At 33.7% G+C, this 17942-nt stretch overlaps 2 protein-coding genes across 2 annotated transcripts; one reads left to right on the top strand and one right to left on the bottom strand.

The window, feature by feature from the left end:
* The first annotated feature begins 5780 nt into the window (after positions 1–5780).
* Positions 5781–8212, top strand: LOC145569056 (AT-hook motif nuclear-localized protein 18-like). Its single transcript, XM_081628432.1, has one exon. It carries the CDS (start codon positions 6719–6721, stop codon positions 7664–7666), a length of 948 nt encoding a protein of 315 aa, XP_081484558.1. The 5' UTR covers positions 5781–6718; the 3' UTR covers positions 7667–8212.
* Positions 8213–11681: 3469 nt separating this feature from the next.
* On the bottom strand, positions 11682–14950 carry LOC145569055 (putative cyclic nucleotide-gated ion channel 8). The gene is made up of 7 exons (XM_081628431.1): positions 14898–14950; positions 14082–14658; positions 13672–13884; positions 13116–13423; positions 12890–13001; positions 12513–12749; positions 11682–12404 (listed from the first exon to the last, which is right to left on the bottom strand). The coding sequence occupies exons 1-7, from the start codon at positions 14948–14950 to the stop codon at positions 11682–11684; spliced, it is 2223 nt and encodes a 740-aa protein (XP_081484557.1).
* Between the last annotated feature and the right edge of the window lie 2992 nt (positions 14951–17942).

The following is a 17942-nucleotide window of genomic DNA, read 5'->3' as shown; positions in this document are numbered from 1 at the left end:
TATTTTATATAGCAGTATGCCAGTATTGGTTTTGAAGGTCATATATATCAAATATTTTGCTTGAATTGGTGCATTTATATAACATACTAGGTACTCAATTTTGTCATACTTTTCATGCTATTTATTTACATTTTTTTTTACATCTACTTTCCATGTTATTTAAAGGCTAATGCAATTCATCGTATGCTAACATACATACAAAGTATTAGTAAAAACTATTACGAAGTACGGAGTATTTCATATGAGAAATAAGGTTGACCTATTGGTTAAAAAGTCTCCTCCCACCATATATATAAACAAGCTTGCAAGTTTTTTTTGCTCATTCAATCAATTTTCTTAGAGCAATATAAATACAAGTATAAATTTTTAATATCTCTAATAAAATAATGTGCCATGAATAAAAATTTTGGACCCATAATAACATGATTAAAGTCTTAATCTCAACCTACAATTATACCACTAAAATATATGAAAACAAAATTGACTATATCCCCGTGCATGTGTTACATAATTCTACGGTCTAAGTCATAATAATCTTACTTTCAAAATTAAAGATTTTTAAGTAAGTTAACGTACCACGGCCAAGTACATAGGAACAAGATGATTATTATTAAAGCGCAGAAATTCATACAAACAGTAATATCTATTTGTTTGTACTCTATTTTAATGATACGACGTTTGATTTGATGTCTATTCATTGACACAGTATATACTCACCTATCAATGTTACTGACTACCAGTAACTAATGTACGACGTACTTATACCATAGGGATTAGGGAGTTACCTTGTACTCCTACCAGAAATTTTATTCTTAACCAAGTTGTCAAATCTTAGCTATGAGTGTTTTTTTTTTTTTCTTTTTTTCTTTTTTTCTTTTTTTTTTGGAATTAATTATGATAATTTTTTTTTTTTTCAAAATCTATGAGTATACATTTCACACTTTACTTGATTGTGATTAGACTTTATTAGAATTTGAGTAAGCCATGCACCCCCTTCTCAAAGGTTCATTGAACCCTAAATACTATTATGGGTAATTTTGAAAAGCAGTGACAACATCAGCGACTAGTAGCGGTGACCACGAGATGTCATTATTAATTTATTATTCCAGCGTTCTTGACAAGAAGTATATAGAGGCAACAAGAAAACCTCTCGTTTGATTTTTGAGAAAAAGATAAGTATTGACTTAGTCTAAGGACTATCTCCAATCGTGCTCTCCTAAAGATATTTCTGTTGAAAACCAAGTCTCCCAACCAGCCACCGTACTCCCAACGACACCTAAAAAACCCTAACGAGTGCTATAAATACTTTAGGACATCTTTGAAGCATAACACAACCTTCTAAGCTAATATTTTAAGCATTCTACATCAACAAGCTAAGTTTATTGGTCAAAATGCTACTCATATACTCCCTCGTTTTGTAACAATATGACTTAACATTGTTCACATATAAACTCTAATTACATTTTCTAAATGATTTTTTGTGAGGAAAAATATACCTTTAATAATATCAATTATTAAAAAATAAAAAAAAATTAATCTCAATTATGAACGATTTAATTCTAATAATCTCCACTAAAGTTTATTATTTAATAATCCCAACTATATTGGTCAGTTTGCCTTCAATGGTCTCAACCGGTCAACGCCGAGTTAATGACTTGTTATAGTTAACACGTGTCATCACATGATTGGTCCAAAATTTTTTTTTAAAAAAAAAAAATTCCAGCCACCCTCTCCCCACTCCCAACCTCGCCTGAAAATTGGCCGGCCAACCCCTTAACCACCGAAAACGGTTGGCCGAACCTCTAGCACCCATCCCCGACCCTCGAAAACACCTACCTAACCCTCAGATCATAAAAATGGACGGTCACAATTCCTTCCGAGACTCGTTCAATCTGAATGGTTCTTTCATCGAATAATATCTCGAGCTCACGTCGTAAGATTGATTCACTGACCAGGGGGGGTTGTCAGAAGAAGCGCTCTCATTAGAGATGACGCTGGCGGTGGGATTGAGCGGAGGATGTTTCGATTGGTTAAGCGGGTTTTCAAGGTGGTTTTAGAGGTTCGGGAGCGCTTGCTGGGTGGTTTCGGGGGTTGGGGATGGTGGTTGAAGACGACCGACCTTTGTTGGTTGTTAGGGGGGTTGGACGGCCAATTTTCGGCGGGATTGAGGGTAGGGTTTAGGGTTTCGGTGAGGTTAGGGGTGGGGAAAGGGTGGCTGGGATTTTGATTTATTAATTTTGATTTTAGTGTTTTATTAGTTTAGGTTTTTTTTTTTTTAAAACAAAATTTGGATCGACATGTGGAGATTAAAAAATAATAAATAAATAAATAAAAACTCTTTCAGCAGGTCACTATTACTAGATAATAAACCTTAATTGTGATTAGTAGAAGTGTATTTTTCCTTTTTCAAAAAGTATTATTAGATTAATCTTCATATACAAAATATTTTTAAATACTACTCCGTATTAATTTTTTTATAACTTTTTAAAAATATTTATTAGTGTAAAGAGAACTACAAAAATAGATAATGTAGACAAGATTTAATCTCGAATTTTAAGTACTACCCTTTAAGGCTCTAACTACTTTTATAACTGGCCAAATCAAAGTATGTACATTATACTTAAGGTTAGAAACATATGTGTTAGTTAAACGATTGTTTTGAGAAATCATAAACGGTGGTTAAATTTTGATTGCGTTATTTTGACGACGTGGTTAGTCAAAAATTAGCGCAAAATGTTAACGGGGTGGACAATTAAAGAGGAACGCGATAAGATGAAAAATAGAGGAATCAATCAGGTGACGAGTATTTGGATGTGGGTGCGGGTCCCACTTCAACTTGCTGTTGGTGTACAGACATCGGACTTGCTTAATGTGGGCTCCACCTGCGCTCTCATCAGCCGTCCCAAAGGGCCCCACCTCTCCCCCTCTCAACATCCATCTCTATATGGTTTATGGTAGGACTACATTTATTCGTCAAACTTAATTTTGTCATTGACTCATCATTTTTATTTTATCATCACTTCTATTTTATTTATTTAACCATTTATGTTGTCGCTTATTATTTATTTTCATTCAACTACTAGAATATTACAAAAGAAATTATCATTGTTATATTCTTATAACAAAATCTTAGGTGGGAGTGGGAGTCGTAAGATGAGGTGATTAACAAAGAATATTAAATAAATACATACAAGTAATTTCTTTATCATACGCTTTAAATTTTTTAAAAAAGATTATCTAAAATGACTCGAAAATTTTCAAAAATATAACATTTTTACTTACAAAATTAATAGAATCAACATAGAACTTTCCCCAAATATGTAACAATTATTTATTGTATATTAATGAATGGTGATGATGATTAAGAAAAATGCTTGATATAAAATATACTTGTGCCGTTTTGTGTATCATCATCACACAAGTACCATTGATAGCTTCAAATTAAGTTTAGATGGAGCTCCTAACCATATTAAGTCATCTTACATATCTCATCATACAATCATATTAATTATGAATTGTTATTAATCTTATTACATACAAGAGAACTAACAAGAAGTGATTTTTTTAAGTTAATAAGTGACCTAGCTATGAAGGTCATGAAGAACTATAGATCCTAAACTCGTCACACTTAGATTTTAAATTCAAGATCATTCTGTATAGACTACATAATTTTAATTTTGTTACACCTACAAATCCTCTTTGTTATACTTTTATTTAGTTTAGCAAAACAATATTACTACATGCACATATTTCACATCCTTATGATGATAATATTACTCCGTATAAATTATATGTTCTTTTAAGAGAAGGATGTATATCACAGACGCTCTTACATGTAGGATCTAATTTATGTTGATCACTCTATAAGCAAAAATTTGAACTACTGCCTTCATGGACGATATACTTTTAATAATTCCAACTATGCTATCACTTTACCTGGCTTGTAGCTGTAGTAGTCCCAACCAGTCAACAAGTGACACGTGATTGGTCCAAAAAAAAGTTTAAAAATTGAAAAAAAAAAAACCACCCATCCCCACGCCAGAAACCACCCCCCTTCCACCCACGCCAGCTTGACCTCCCTACCCCCAGCGTCGGCTAACGGCCAGACACCACCTCCCCAGCGCCGGCGCCACCAAGACCCACTCCCTCCTTCTAACCTCCGTAATGAACCCTTATTCAAAAAATTCCTTATAACTCCTCTCCGACCTTCAGAGACACCCAGCCACCCTCCCCCACCACGAGACCCTAGTCTCTAGGGTTTTAGGGTGGGGGAGGGGTTGGCTGGGAGTGTTCCTCATAAACGTGGTATCTATATTACCGTGTTTTGCTATTTATTTTACATTGTTTAAGAAAGTGAGTTTTCATATTGTTCCATTGCACACATTCGTTAGGCAAAACTAGTGGTAACATGTTGCTTTTAGTTGTTGGGTACAGAGTAACAAGTAGCTATCAACTAGTATTTGGTAAAGGCCAGTTTTTAAAATAGTTGATGCTAGTATTAATTTAGTGTTTCGCAAAAGTAGCCATTAATTGTAAGCTACAATAGAGGCTATATTCTATATATTTATCTAAAATATAGATTGACATTATTTGCTACTCGATATCTTCGAATGCTACTACATACAAGTATAACGTTTGTGAAACATTATCCAAACGCTTTTTCTACCGGTATCTACTACCTTGCCAAACGTTTCTAATTTTTCGAACTAGTATTGTCAGTGATTTTGACCTAGGCAAACACTATATCTACTGCCACAAATGCTACCTCCAAACAAGGTCTTAAAATTAAAAAAATTTCATCGATCAGTCATTATCTACCTGTACTCGAGCTGCCGAGATCATATAGAGTACCGAGTTTGGAATTATTAAATTTTACTCCGTATGAATTATGATCTTAACTCAAGCTAAGTCTAGGATACTTCTTATTAGGTCAGCTTCCTAGAGATGGTAATGATGAATCTTGTAAAATGAATGTCTTAGAAAGCTTTATTTGCTAAATTAAGTGTCCTTGGGTTAAATAATATTTTAGTACAAACCTGGCCCGATCCAAATATCAACAATAAGGGCTTATTCTGATTTACAGAACTGATTGGAGCTGAATTGAACTGAATTGAAATGAAAATAAGTTGAAGAGAATAGGCCCTAAGGGCATTATATTGATGAAGAATATATAATCAAACTTATAGATTGAGTCTGATAATGGCCATAAGTCATAATATAGTTTCTCATAGAGAAAATATTGATGATCAATGAGAGTATTAAATTTTCAAAAGAGTTATTAAGGGTAAAGCCTACTTATTTAGGCTACAATCTTAATCTCAATAATAAATACTGCCCTATTGGCCACTTTGGGATACAAGTAATTATCATTTAAACCTTTCTTCAAAAAAAGTTATCATTTAAACCATGTAATCATTACACTCATTGATTAAATATCAATTTAGGGATCCTACACTCCTATTTCCTACTCAACATCTCCAAAACCCTTTTATACCAATCATCGTCTCACTAACAATTAATGCTAGTCTTGTACTTTGTAGTTGTGAGTAAACATAATTTCAAAACTAGAATTGCACAAATAGGTATGCCTTTTCAATCATCAACACTATTAACAATAATTCGTATGCACACGGATAGGACCAAAAAACGTTGGAATATATATAATTATCTAAATGTAAAATGACGCTAATTAAGACTATAAATAATGTCATAATTTTAAGCCATCAATTTATTTGTAAAAAAATGGAAAAAGAAAGTCAAGCAATCTAACAAAAGAAGAAAAAATCTAGTAAAATGAAAAAATTCAAAAAAAGGCAAATAAAACCTACAAGTCGAGGATATAGTTGAATGATGGTTTAGAAACTATTGGCCTATACACTCTCATGATACAACTGACATAGACAGCAATATTATTAGAGAAGAAGAAGAGGGAGGCGCAAGACTTGAAATTAAATGGACCCCATTTATTCTATTCTTTTTTTATTTATTTATTTTTTTAATTTTTTTTTTTATATTTACCAAAAACCCAACCTCCCCATCATATCATTAACTCATTTCTCTCTTCCTCCTCTCTTCATCTAACCCTAACCCACCTCTCTCCCAAAAACACCCATACTCCCCTCATCCTTCCATTTCTCTTCTCAAATCTTCTTCTTCTCTAGCTAATCCATTCGGTTCCGTTTTGGATCGATTATTAATTGTATATTATTGTTCCTTTCAGAGTTGAGTAGCTACCTAAAATTTTCAACTTCAATTCAAATATTACGGTGAGTTTATTATAATCTTCTTCTTCAATTCTATGATTCAACAGAAATTATAAAAAAAAAAAAAAAAAAAACACCTTCGAAAGCTGTAACAAAGTACCAAAGTTTAGCTAGCTAAGCCAGCAAAAAGTAAGATAAACCCAAAAAAAAGTTTGTGAAAAAAGTCTTCTTCTTATTAGCTTATATTGCTTTGATTGATATACTCATATATATTACATACTATTCATCCAACCCATCCGTTGTACTTCCACTAATCCAAATTCCTTTCCGCTCCATTTCTTAACCTTTACACCTCCACTATGTTTGCTAATCACCCACTAATTATACTTGTCAAGATTATTTCTTGCCTTGTTTAATTTCTTATATTATTTATTACTTTCTACAAAGTACTGTATTTCCTTTATCTTCGGTTCTTTAACAAGTTGATCTAGGTAAGCTTATTGAGTAGTAGTTGGATGAATATGGATCCGATTTCGGCATCGGCACATGGGCACTCACTTCCACCTCGTTTCCATCTCCACCCCCACCAATTCCACCAACTCCAACCTCAGAACAACTCCGAATCTGACCTCTCCCCCCGCCTTGGCGGGGTTGGTAAACGAGAGCGAGACGATGATACTACGAGCACCACCGATAATACCGGCACCGACAACCAAGATTCCAAAGATGGAAGTGGAGATCACCACAATATGATGACAAGGCGGCCGAGGGGAAGACCAGCTGGGTCTAAGAACAAGCCTAAGCCGCCTATCATCATTACTCGAGATAGCGCTAATGCACTCCGAACTCATGTTATGGAGGTGTCGGATGGTTGTGACATAATGGAAAGTGTTGCTACCTTTGCTCGCCTTCGACAGCGAGGTGTATGTATTCTTAGTGGTACTGGGACAGTTGCTAATGTTACTATACGGCAGCCGGGTTCGACCTCTAGTGGCAACGGCGGTCCCCCCGCCGTTGTCACGCTTCACGGGAGGTTCGAGATCTTGTCATTGGCAGGATCGTTTCTTCCACCTCCTGCTCCGCCCGCCGCTACGGGGCTTAGCATATACTTAGCGGGCGGGCAGGGACAAGTTGTGGGTGGTAGTGTGGTTGGTCAATTGTTGGCGTCTGGTCCTGTTGTTATTATGGCTGCTTCTTTTAGCAATGCTGCTTATGAAAGATTGCCATTAGAGGAAGACCAAGAAGGTGGTGGGCCTATGGGAGGAATGCAAGGGGGTGGTGGTCAACTTGGCGGCGGCGGCGGTGGTATGGATCATCAAGGGATGCCGCCATCAGCTCAACAGTTGCTTGGAAACGATCCAAACGGAGGGGCCGGGTTGTTCCAAGGGATGCCGCCTAATCTGCTTAACTCCGTCCAAATGCCCCCAGAGGGGTATTGGGGTTCTGGCCGACCTCAATTTTAAATATTCCTGAAATATTTATCTGTAATTTGAACCAGAAATGTGACAACTAATTATGGACGGGGTGCTGGTTACGTGATGAACGCAAATGCAAGGACGGTGCATTACAATGAATGAATCACCAAGAAAAAGAAAGGTCAGTCAAGTATTTCGCTTGGAGAAAACTCTTTGGTTAATTGTTGGTAGTGCAAGCTAAGTAAGTAGCTAGCAAGAGGTTCATTTTAGGATTTTTTTTTTTTTTTTTTTCTACTTTTCAAATTTTACTTACATTGTAGGTAGAAGATGAGTGCTGATCGATGAGAAAAAACTGTTAATTGCCATGTGTTTTTAATTTTTTTTTTGTTTCTTTTTGGGGAGATTTAGGTTTGGTGCACCCATTGCTGCAATTTTTTTCTCCTTACTTTAAAGTTGATGGTAGTTTGTTGGTCATTGAAGTTGGTGTTTAATTATTTTTGTGAGATTGCATGATGCTTTTATTAATTTTTGATTGAGGATGATATATCATTGTACATTGTTATTCAATGGAAATTATTCTTGGTCCAAAGCTCATTTACTCACAATTTCCAACAATAATCAACATAACTTCATTCATCTTAACTAACCAATCCTTTATATTTTTTTGTATTCTTCTTCCTCTAACTTTCCTCTTAACAACCTACTTGTATTTGATCATTGAACATTAACTAAACAAGTTGAGAAAAAACAAATCACATTTTTAAACAACACGGCACTCCATCATATGAAACGATTGTCCATTGTCCCCTATAATATATATATATATATATATATATATAATAACACGTACACACCCCCACCTCCCACTTCTGCCTGGAATTAGTTGTCATATTACTCGTTTCAGTACTAGCATCGTGACAATGAATGATCCCGACGGAGAAAGTTGTATAGGTACCAACATTCCTTGTTTCATGCATGAATGTAAATCCATGATAAGTAGAAATTAAAAATAAAAAAGAGCTCCGAGAAAAGGGGGGTGCGGTGGAGTGAAAGAGTGCGTAGAGTAGAGCATTAAAAGCAAAGGAAGAAAAGAATGGAAGTGAGTGAGGAGTAATAGGGTGGCTGATAGATAGATTATTCCATTTACGAGAATGAATGAAAAATTAAATTTGAGAAAACATAAAGAAGAGAGAGAGAGAGAGAGAAAGAAAGAGCAGTGGCATGCATAAATGGGTTGTTAGTCGACAAGATGGTGAATGAGGATTGTGGGTGCTGAGTTGCACGTGCACTGCCGTTACAGTTAAAACAGATCAGAGCTCCTTTTCGAGGTAGTCAGCCTATGCAACCCCAGTAGTAGAAACACCTCCAAAAGGGTCAATTGCTTGCTTCAATCTTAAGTGATTACCCCACTTTTTCATTTCATTTCTTGTACGTTTTTGGCTCTATTCCTATACTATAAGCTGTCCAATCTTTTGGATTTCATGTAGGAGCATTGCGGACTTAAAGTATATGGGCATATCTAGTATGGAGTATCCTTATATTAAGGGCCGGGATAGTCTTATGTGATATTGTTTATGTGATTCATTCGCATATATATGTTATTAGGAGATTACAAATTAAAGTGTTTTTTTTTTTTAATTTTTTTATGGAAAATAAAAATACTCAATTCTATCACAAGTTATTGTGAGGTTGTCTTAAAATAAGTTGAATTGAATTATGAAAAGTAAATTAATAAAAATAGTCAAATTAATTAGATGCATGGTTTTTATACTAATTATCAATGCTATACCATTTAATATTGTAAACACATGTGGTTATGTACAAGAGCATGACATTAGGATCAAGATAATGTAAAATATGTTCTATTATCACATAAAATGACATGATCTATCATATATGTACTTGTATTATTCATTTTATGTACCTGTGTTCTTTTGGTGCACAATGAACATTAAATGACATTCAGTTTATGTACTTGTGTTCTTGTGGTGCTTTTGTATCAATAGGCAAGGCGTTGATTAACAAAAATAACCTACTAAAGAATTGAAGTTCTATATAGCATATACAACATTATATGACATTCTTATGCCTTGTAAATATATTTATATATACGGTTTAGATTTTTCAAGAAAATATAGTTCAGCAAACTATCACAGAAAAAATTATTTATACATGTAAAAAAAAAAGTTCTTAGTCTTTAATATTTCAAGCTAAAAATCAAATTTGGATTGGGAAAATACCTTTATGGAGAAAAAAAAATAATTCAAAATGGATCACATATTTGATGTAAATTATTAGGTCAAGTCATATTGGGTATAATCCAAGCTAATAAATATACGGATTGGTTTAATCACCTTTGATTTTGATAATAATTGATTACTTGTGTTTCCATAAACATAAAAAATGACCTCCAACTTATGATATGATATTTCACATAAAAAGCTATTATGCATCCATAACCAAAATAAGTAGATGAACAAATTATGATCTTATGAGCATTAAGAATATTTCATTAATTATGTATATTTTTTTGGATAAAAACAATTAATTATATCTCAATAAGCTATTCAATATTATTGCAAACTAAGTATTCAAGGTCATTAATGCATGAGTTACACTCCACTTAGCAGTTTAGTCCTATTTTTGTTTTAAATCTTAACTTTCCTTTGGCCATAATTACATATAAAGGTAGGTTCTCCAATCTAAAAGTGTTTTTATTGAAGTTATGCTCTATGTATCACTTGCTCTACGTTCTTATCATAACATGCTAGAGTATTGTCCGGACCAATAACTAATTTTAGTATATCAATGTTTAAATTAAAGCCGATCAGAACGTCTCTTCTTCGCACTACTATAGTGACATGGTAGATATCAAAACTCTATTAGAATAAATGTACCTTCACATTATATTTAAGGTCATAAGCCGGAAGGAACCAACTTCGAAATTACATTGGATTCGGCAAACCCGTTGATAAGAGCTACAGTTGATCACTACTAATTGACAAGCAGTCCTAATGACGCAGGTAGCTAGCTAGGCAGTAGACACATTTAGTCTGTAGTTTGAGACTTTGAGGGTGTATATGATGAGAGTACTACCATATTACCATTCATAATTAGTGTTGTCACTACTAATTGACGAGCTATGTGCTTAAGCTTTAGCGAGTTGACAGTTGAGAATCAAAGGATTGGATGAAAGTTCTTAAAATTCCTAGCCCAAACATACTTCTATTTCTAAAAGAAGATGGGTCCACTCATGAAAAACGGTCCATTACAAAATCCGTAAGAACGGGTTTGATTAAAATTAAAAATCTTGAAAGTACCAATAAACATTGTTTATTTCATCTTTTTTTGAAAAACTAAAATCAAGCAAACTTTCTATTTAAGAATAAAAAAATTATAGAGCATTAGGAAAAAGTCATTGTTATTAAGTATTTATAGGGACAAATTGTATAGTTTTATTTTAAATTTAAAAGAAACAATGACTTTTTTTTTGTCTTTTAGTAAAATAATAACAAAAGAATTATGAAAAAAAAAAAGTGAGTGAAATGAAGTGGCAAATAAATTTTATTAATCATGCAAAGATTAGCTTTTCTGAAATGCATAATTGAGGAGAACAAAATTTTGCAATAGAGAGATTGTGATTAAGAAGGAAAAAATGGTTGGGATTGGAGAAATGCGAATAATAAATTAGGGGTGTTTTGAAGAGTTGAGGTAAATTATATGCAAGACGTTAACAAATTTTGTTCCTCACAATTTAACCTAGTACACCTAAATAATAACAAGATCATGGAGTCAATTCTTTGTTTCACGTACAACTATTGAGTTCATATGCTTCATCTCTCTTTGATTGCCTCTTTAAATTTCAATTATCTTATTTTCTAGGCAATTTCCTCTAGTCATTTCAAAATGTAACACAGAAATGATACAAAGTACATTCTCTATCATCTAATACCATTCAAACTGTATAATTAACTATACAATTTAATTCACCCGAGCAAAACATAGTACAACTCTATCACATAACAAAAAATTATACTGCTAACTAAAACCATGCCTACAAACCTCAATCAACGTTGGAAAAGTCAGGTTCCGGAGGCTTCTGCAACGCCAAGCCGGTGGTGCTGTTCCCACTACGAAGTCTATGAACCCCACGAAGAGCGTTCCTAGCAAACCTCGAGGCAAAGATGGTAGCACCAAGGCTAGAGCCACTTTCATCACCCTTGGCTCTACGCTTCTTACTTGACCTGTTTTCATGTTCCGAATAATCACCATAATCCTCTTCCTCCCCTTCTTCTAATCGTCGAAGCTCAGCTATCTTCCTCCTCATGTGGCGCCTCCAAGCAGCTTGTATAAAGCAAGCAGCCCACGTCCGCCACTGCTGTGAGTAGAACCGGAAGGTGTGCTGCACCTGTTTACTGTGAAGTCTTCGAAACTGACCTGCAACAAATTTCAGCTCCTCTGCTCTTAAAGCGAAGGCCTCTACTTCTGTTAGAGCTTTCACAGTTCTTGTTGACAGTGGTAAGTTTATGCTAGATTTCGGGTCTAAGGCCCATGTTAAAAGCTCTTCACCACAGAAGTCTCCTTCCTTCAACAATCCTCGGTTGTAAAATCCACTTCTTCCACCATCTGTTGTCACACTTTCTAGGTGTCCCCTTATGATGAAGATCATTTCGTCGACTGGATCTCCTTCTCTGACAATGAAGGTGTTTTCGGTGTATAAGCTAGGCTTCAGTCGCTCACATATGGCATCGAGCAGTCGTTCATCCATATTTGCAAATAAGGGAACCTATAGATACCAAGCATAATTGAAATACAAATTAAGTTGAAGCTAGAGCCACCAAAATTCAAAGAAAACATTCTGACAATTAGTATAGTTGACAGTTCAGACACTTACTCTTCTGACTAGATTTAAACAGAGATGGCGTTTTATGTCCCTCCTAAGATCTTTTGGTAGACTCTGAACCAAGCTCTCTTCATCAACTCCTCGTGTTTCTAACCACTTGTATTGGTTATATCGTCTAACTCGTTCCCTAAGAACTTGTGGAAGTAAACGATGATGCATCCATTGCTCTGAGTCGCGCCTCTTTATTCTCATCTCCTCAAGCCTAACAGTAAGCGATTGTAGATACGTCTGCAAGCAACAGCATGAAGTTACAGAGTTCAAAGTCACATCTCTTTCCTAAAATTAAGCCTAAATTGTTTTAAAATGTTTCATTTTCAGGTAAAACTGACTAGTAATCAACAGAAAATCGTGTATGAAACAGGAATTACCTGCATATTTCCAATCAGAAGTGCAAAAAGAATAAGACCGGATATAGCAAGACATATAGAGAATATAATTTCCCCTGGATAGGTACTAGTCTGTAATCCTTGGCCCAATGTACTGCAGAAATATACATTTTTGAACTGTTAGTACAACAAATGTACGAGTAAAAAAGTAAGGCTAAATAGCTAACATGTTTAGCAGAACTAGAAATGCTTAGTGGTTGCGAATAACCTTAGATTTTGAAGACCCCACCAGAGGCAGTAGCAGAATTTATTAACAAAAGTTTGAGATTCTACGATTTTAGAGGATTGTGCTTGTGTATAGATTCCAAAGTTGAAGTTTGAATCTTCTTCCTCAACTGAGCACATCTTATTAAGAACATCGACACTAATATTTTGCCATACCTCAAAAGTAGCCATATCATGATTCCCACAATACAAAAAATCGTTATCACATTTATCACCTTGACTTTGACATGCATTTTTCCAACATGTGTCTATGCGTTCCACAGCAAATAAATACCATAGCGCCCCGGCTATCTGCAATGATGCCTAAGATACTTAGCATTTACCCTTGAAGACTAAAACAAAAAAACACGGCCATTGTTACCAAATTCACTAATACCCCCACAAACTACGAATTGGTATATGGTACATGGCATAGTGGTACAATTTTAGACTAGTTTAACAAAATCAAGTAGCGAATTGTGTTTCCCATGCCTGTTCCACGTACCAAAACGTACCACAACAAGACTAGATTGATTGTAATAACAATTGAACGTGCTTACATGACTAGAGAGCAAGTACCACAGCAAGTAATAAGCAGCTCCAAGCCAAGCACTTTCAGCAAAGACACCAGCAGTCTTTTTCAAATCAGAAGTCAGAGGATAGAACCTAGCAAATCTAAATATGTATTGTGCAAACACAATTATTTGCAACCATTTCTTTGTCTCTAGTATACCTTTCCCTTGAGCTTTAACAAGGTATTTCAAGACCACAATCTGCACAACCAAGAACGATGAATCAATGATGTAACATTGCCTCTACTTGACAGTAAATGGGGATGCAATTGCTCACAATCGAGGACATGTATTTTCCTATATAGACAACAGGCATGCCATTCAAATCTTCGATATATTTAACTAGAGATAAGCTAAAGCAGTGCAATATGTCAAGAAAATATTAGTACATATTATACCTGTGGTAAGGGCAGAACAGCTAATAAATCTATGATGAAATAACGCAGCAGGTAACGTTTAGCAATCTCTCCGGTATCAATCACAAGCTCACCACGTCCAAAAACCCGAGAAGAAGGTGCAATATATGCAGTACGAAATTGAAAAGCCATGTGAATAAGATAGAAAGCATCAATCATGGTACGCAAAGTCGTAGTTGTAACAGCTAACCCATAGTCCATGCCTAGGCAATTCTTCTGATGTTCAACTATAGGTAGATAAAAGAACAAAGGATCTATAGACACTGCAATGATGCAAGATATAACGAAGAGTCGATTCCAAAGAAGAAGAGATTTATCTTGAGGATCAAATACTTTCTTGTCAGACACTTTCAGATCTTCTGGAAACACTGCCCGAGTAACTCCTGATCTTAGTGATTTACCAATTGTCCTTAGTCCATGAGGTCTCATCATTCCTATATTAAAAGACCTTGTTGAATTTTGGGACTTATAAACACTACGTTTCCGTCCTTCTATACTGAAGGCGAAACGATTTGTAGAGTCGTTGTTCTTTGTTGAGAATGAGTCCATTTTATTCAGTCTGTCAAAACATAAGAAATCAATACATGCCACACTTTTAAACAAAATCTAGACTAGTAAGATTACATCTTAAAATAAACTTTTAGATGCTTATTAATTTGATATACAACTTAGGGATAATTTTGCAATGTAACAAATTTCGACACGAACTATTAGTATAAGAATGATGCTAAAGCAGAGCAACCTATAGCTAAAGTTGATTATGAACCTATTATGCTACAAGATTATGAGTTTATATACCTTACAAATTTTTCTCTTTGACCATTCATAACCTGCGACTTGTAAGCCGACATATCTAAATTGGTGGTGAAGTAGATCAATTAAAGCAAATTGAGGAAGTAAGCTCTTATTGTTGAATTTGCTACTGAATATTTGTGACTGTCAATACTTGAGTCGCGAAATTAATATTTACGACTGCCTGTATCAAATGTCACCAACTTGACAAAATAATCCTGCACTAGAATTGTACAAGTTATGCATAGCAAAATCAACTATAAATCGTACGGGAGAGCCTTATTACAACAATTTGAATGACCAACCTCGACATCTAGACATTGTGTCGATTTTAATTGAACACATACATTTTAACATAAGAAAAAGGTGTCATATTCATATATAGCAATGACACAATTGCAAGAGTAACGCTCTACCAAATGAGCAATGTGGAGTATGCACGAATGAATGAGTCGAAAGCTTCTTCGTTTCTTATTCGATTTCTAGAGAAGACACGCCATTTTATTTAATACTTTTGTTATCAAAATTTTGTGTAATATCAAGAAATAAATAACATTGAATTGAACATAACAAATAAATGTACATGTGCAATATATAAACAAACACCCTAGAGCATTACATAACGCAAATTGTAAGTTTCTTTATCCAAAACGTAGCTAAATTTTGTAATAATAATTCTAAGCATCAATTGTTTAATTATCTCATGATTTTGATAGATAATTAACATCTACGTGAAAAATAAAATAAAATCGGGAGATAAAGAAGAGCGCAAAACCTTAATATGAAAAGGGCATGATTGAAATTCTAGGGCACCAAAAAATTCAACACCAGAATGAAGAGGACGTAGAGATGTTGTTAGAGAGAAATTTTCTGGAAATGGAGGGAGGGAGGAAGCCAAGAAAGAAACTAAGAGCATTTTTAGCAAATTAGTTAGGACATTTTTTTTAACAATAATAATAATAAAATATATACATAAATAAAAAAAATAAAAAAAATAACTCGAACGATTTGCCAATGTGGTGTTGAAACATTAAGAAATTACTAGAATAGTGTTCACCTAAAAATATTTCTCAATTTAGTGTCTATGTAGGTTCGGAAATTACGAACCTAACTTTTTTCTAATAAAATCCTAATAAATATGTATATCATCAAATTATTATTATTAATATTTTTTTTTTTACAAAAAGAGGTTTTTTTTCTATTACTTACTCAAATCTTAATCAAGGAGAACATCAGAGATTATTGTATGTAGGATTTTTTCAAGCTAAACTTTCATTTATGCATATAAGATATATTTTTATAAAGTCAAACATCAAATTTTTTATCTTAAATAATGCTTACGGTATTTATCTTAAATAATTTTATTTAGCATTGAGGCTCATCATTAATGCTTTTGTATTTTATTAATAGTAAAAATGGATATATGCACTATGGAGTATGAATATGTAGTAATATAAATATTTAAAAATTTTCTAGCATCTGCTGACTTGCGAGTAATCACTAAAGGAGCATAACTGCACAAAGCAACTAGTTTAAGGATGTCCCTAACAATGATATGACCAAAGCTAGACATTTCATGCTTCCCCTGCTTCAAATAAGTGAATTGATTACTGCAGTCCGTTTGTAGCATATTTGTTATGGATATAAATTGTCAAAAAAATATGTAACATGAAACATCAATGTTTGGAACAATGGTTAATTAAAACCCTTAGACAATAGTATTGAGACTCCAATAATTTTTTTATTTAGACTTTAAATACGAAGCGATAAAAATTAGGTTTAGAGTTTTCCAATCCTAAGTAAACACTACTTTGAGAAATATTTTAAAATGAACACTATATTAATAACTTCTTTAGTTTTTTATAATATCATAAGATTTCAATTGGCAATGGGCAAATGATACTCTCTTTCACACTTAATAAAAGTTAGATTATTGAATTGGATACGATAGTCGATCTTCTAGTGGGGCTGCTTTTTTTTTTTTTTTTTTTTCCTAAGCTTTCTTGATTTGCATAATTTTATAATTTTTTTGGCTCTCAAAAGCTAACTTTTCTTTTGTTTGTGATTGGAAATTGATTGTCTTGAATAACAAACAATTGGACAAAACAAAGAGGTCAAGCTTTGACTCCACCAAAAAAAAAAAAGTAACTTTACTGGCCAATTGATATATCAAGTAGGGCTAAAACTACTTAATTTTGTCCTTAGTCAAATTATACTTGTTGGCCGTGTTCTCTTTTCTAATTTTTATCCTCATAATTAGTGTTATGTATTACTGTAATACTTATGAGTTTATCATATGGTTTTAAGTACATGAATTTTGTGATTTAAACTTCAATTCCCTAGACCGGAGTATATTTTACGAGTGATGATACAAACTCTTAAATATGTCTGGTTTACATTAATATATTGTGGACCACTAATATTAAAGATATTATGGTTGTTTTATTTTAAAAAAAAAAATAAAAAAGAGATCACTATATCAAAATAAAGGTTATTATGTTAAAATAAAAGTCATTGTGCAGCGTTATTATAAAGGTCTAAATAGGTTAATTTTTTTAATGGAATTTTTAATATATTGATCAATATGAATATTAAAGGTCACTATGCCAATATGAATATTAAAGAACATTATGCTGAAATTAGGGTCACTATGTTTAATATAACGTCGTACTTAGGTTCACAATAATAGTGAAAGTCACACAAATTTTTATAAAGGTTATTTTGATAAAATTAAGGTTAGAATGTTAAAATTAAGGTAACTCTATTCAATAAAACGTCAATTATTGTTTAAAAAAAAAGTCAATTATGTTACTATGGACCTTGGGTCCACACAAGATTTTCCGTGCAAACAATTAAAGTAACTGTTCCTCGTCATCATAAGATAGTAGCAACGAAGGTTTGGTGAAAAGAGGGCGAATGTGTATAGAATATAATGGAGAGCAAGTTAACTGGTCAAATATTTAGAGATAGCTATAGGTTTTGTCTAGAACATACGTAGTATTATGTAGAATAATCCCATATTATAGGTTTAATTTTGCATTAGAACAAATT

Source organism: Chenopodium album, chromosome 11 (genome assembly GCF_948465745.1).
Source record: "Chenopodium album chromosome 11, dcCheAlbu1.1, whole genome shotgun sequence".
Taxonomy (NCBI): Eukaryota; Viridiplantae; Streptophyta; class Magnoliopsida; order Caryophyllales; family Amaranthaceae; genus Chenopodium; species Chenopodium album.
The sequence above is the reverse complement of the archived record's forward strand: the minus strand, read 5'-3'. Positions and strand labels throughout refer to the sequence as shown.

Coding starts and splice junctions, on each gene's coding strand:
- LOC145569056 (XM_081628432.1), top strand. CDS start 6,719: ATGAATATGGATCCGATTTCGGCATCGGCACATGGGCACTCACTTCCA.
- LOC145569055 (XM_081628431.1), bottom strand. CDS start 14,950: ATGTCGGCTTACAAGTCGCAGGTTATGAATGGTCAAAGAGAAAAATTT. Junction 14,659..14,897: donor CAAAGAGAAAAATTTGTAAG/GTATATAAACTC, acceptor ATGTTTTGACAG/ACTGAATAAAATGGACTCAT. Junction 12,750..12,889: donor TTCTGATTGGAAATATGCAG/GTAATTCCTGTT, acceptor TGTTGCTTGCAG/ACGTATCTACAATCGCTTAC.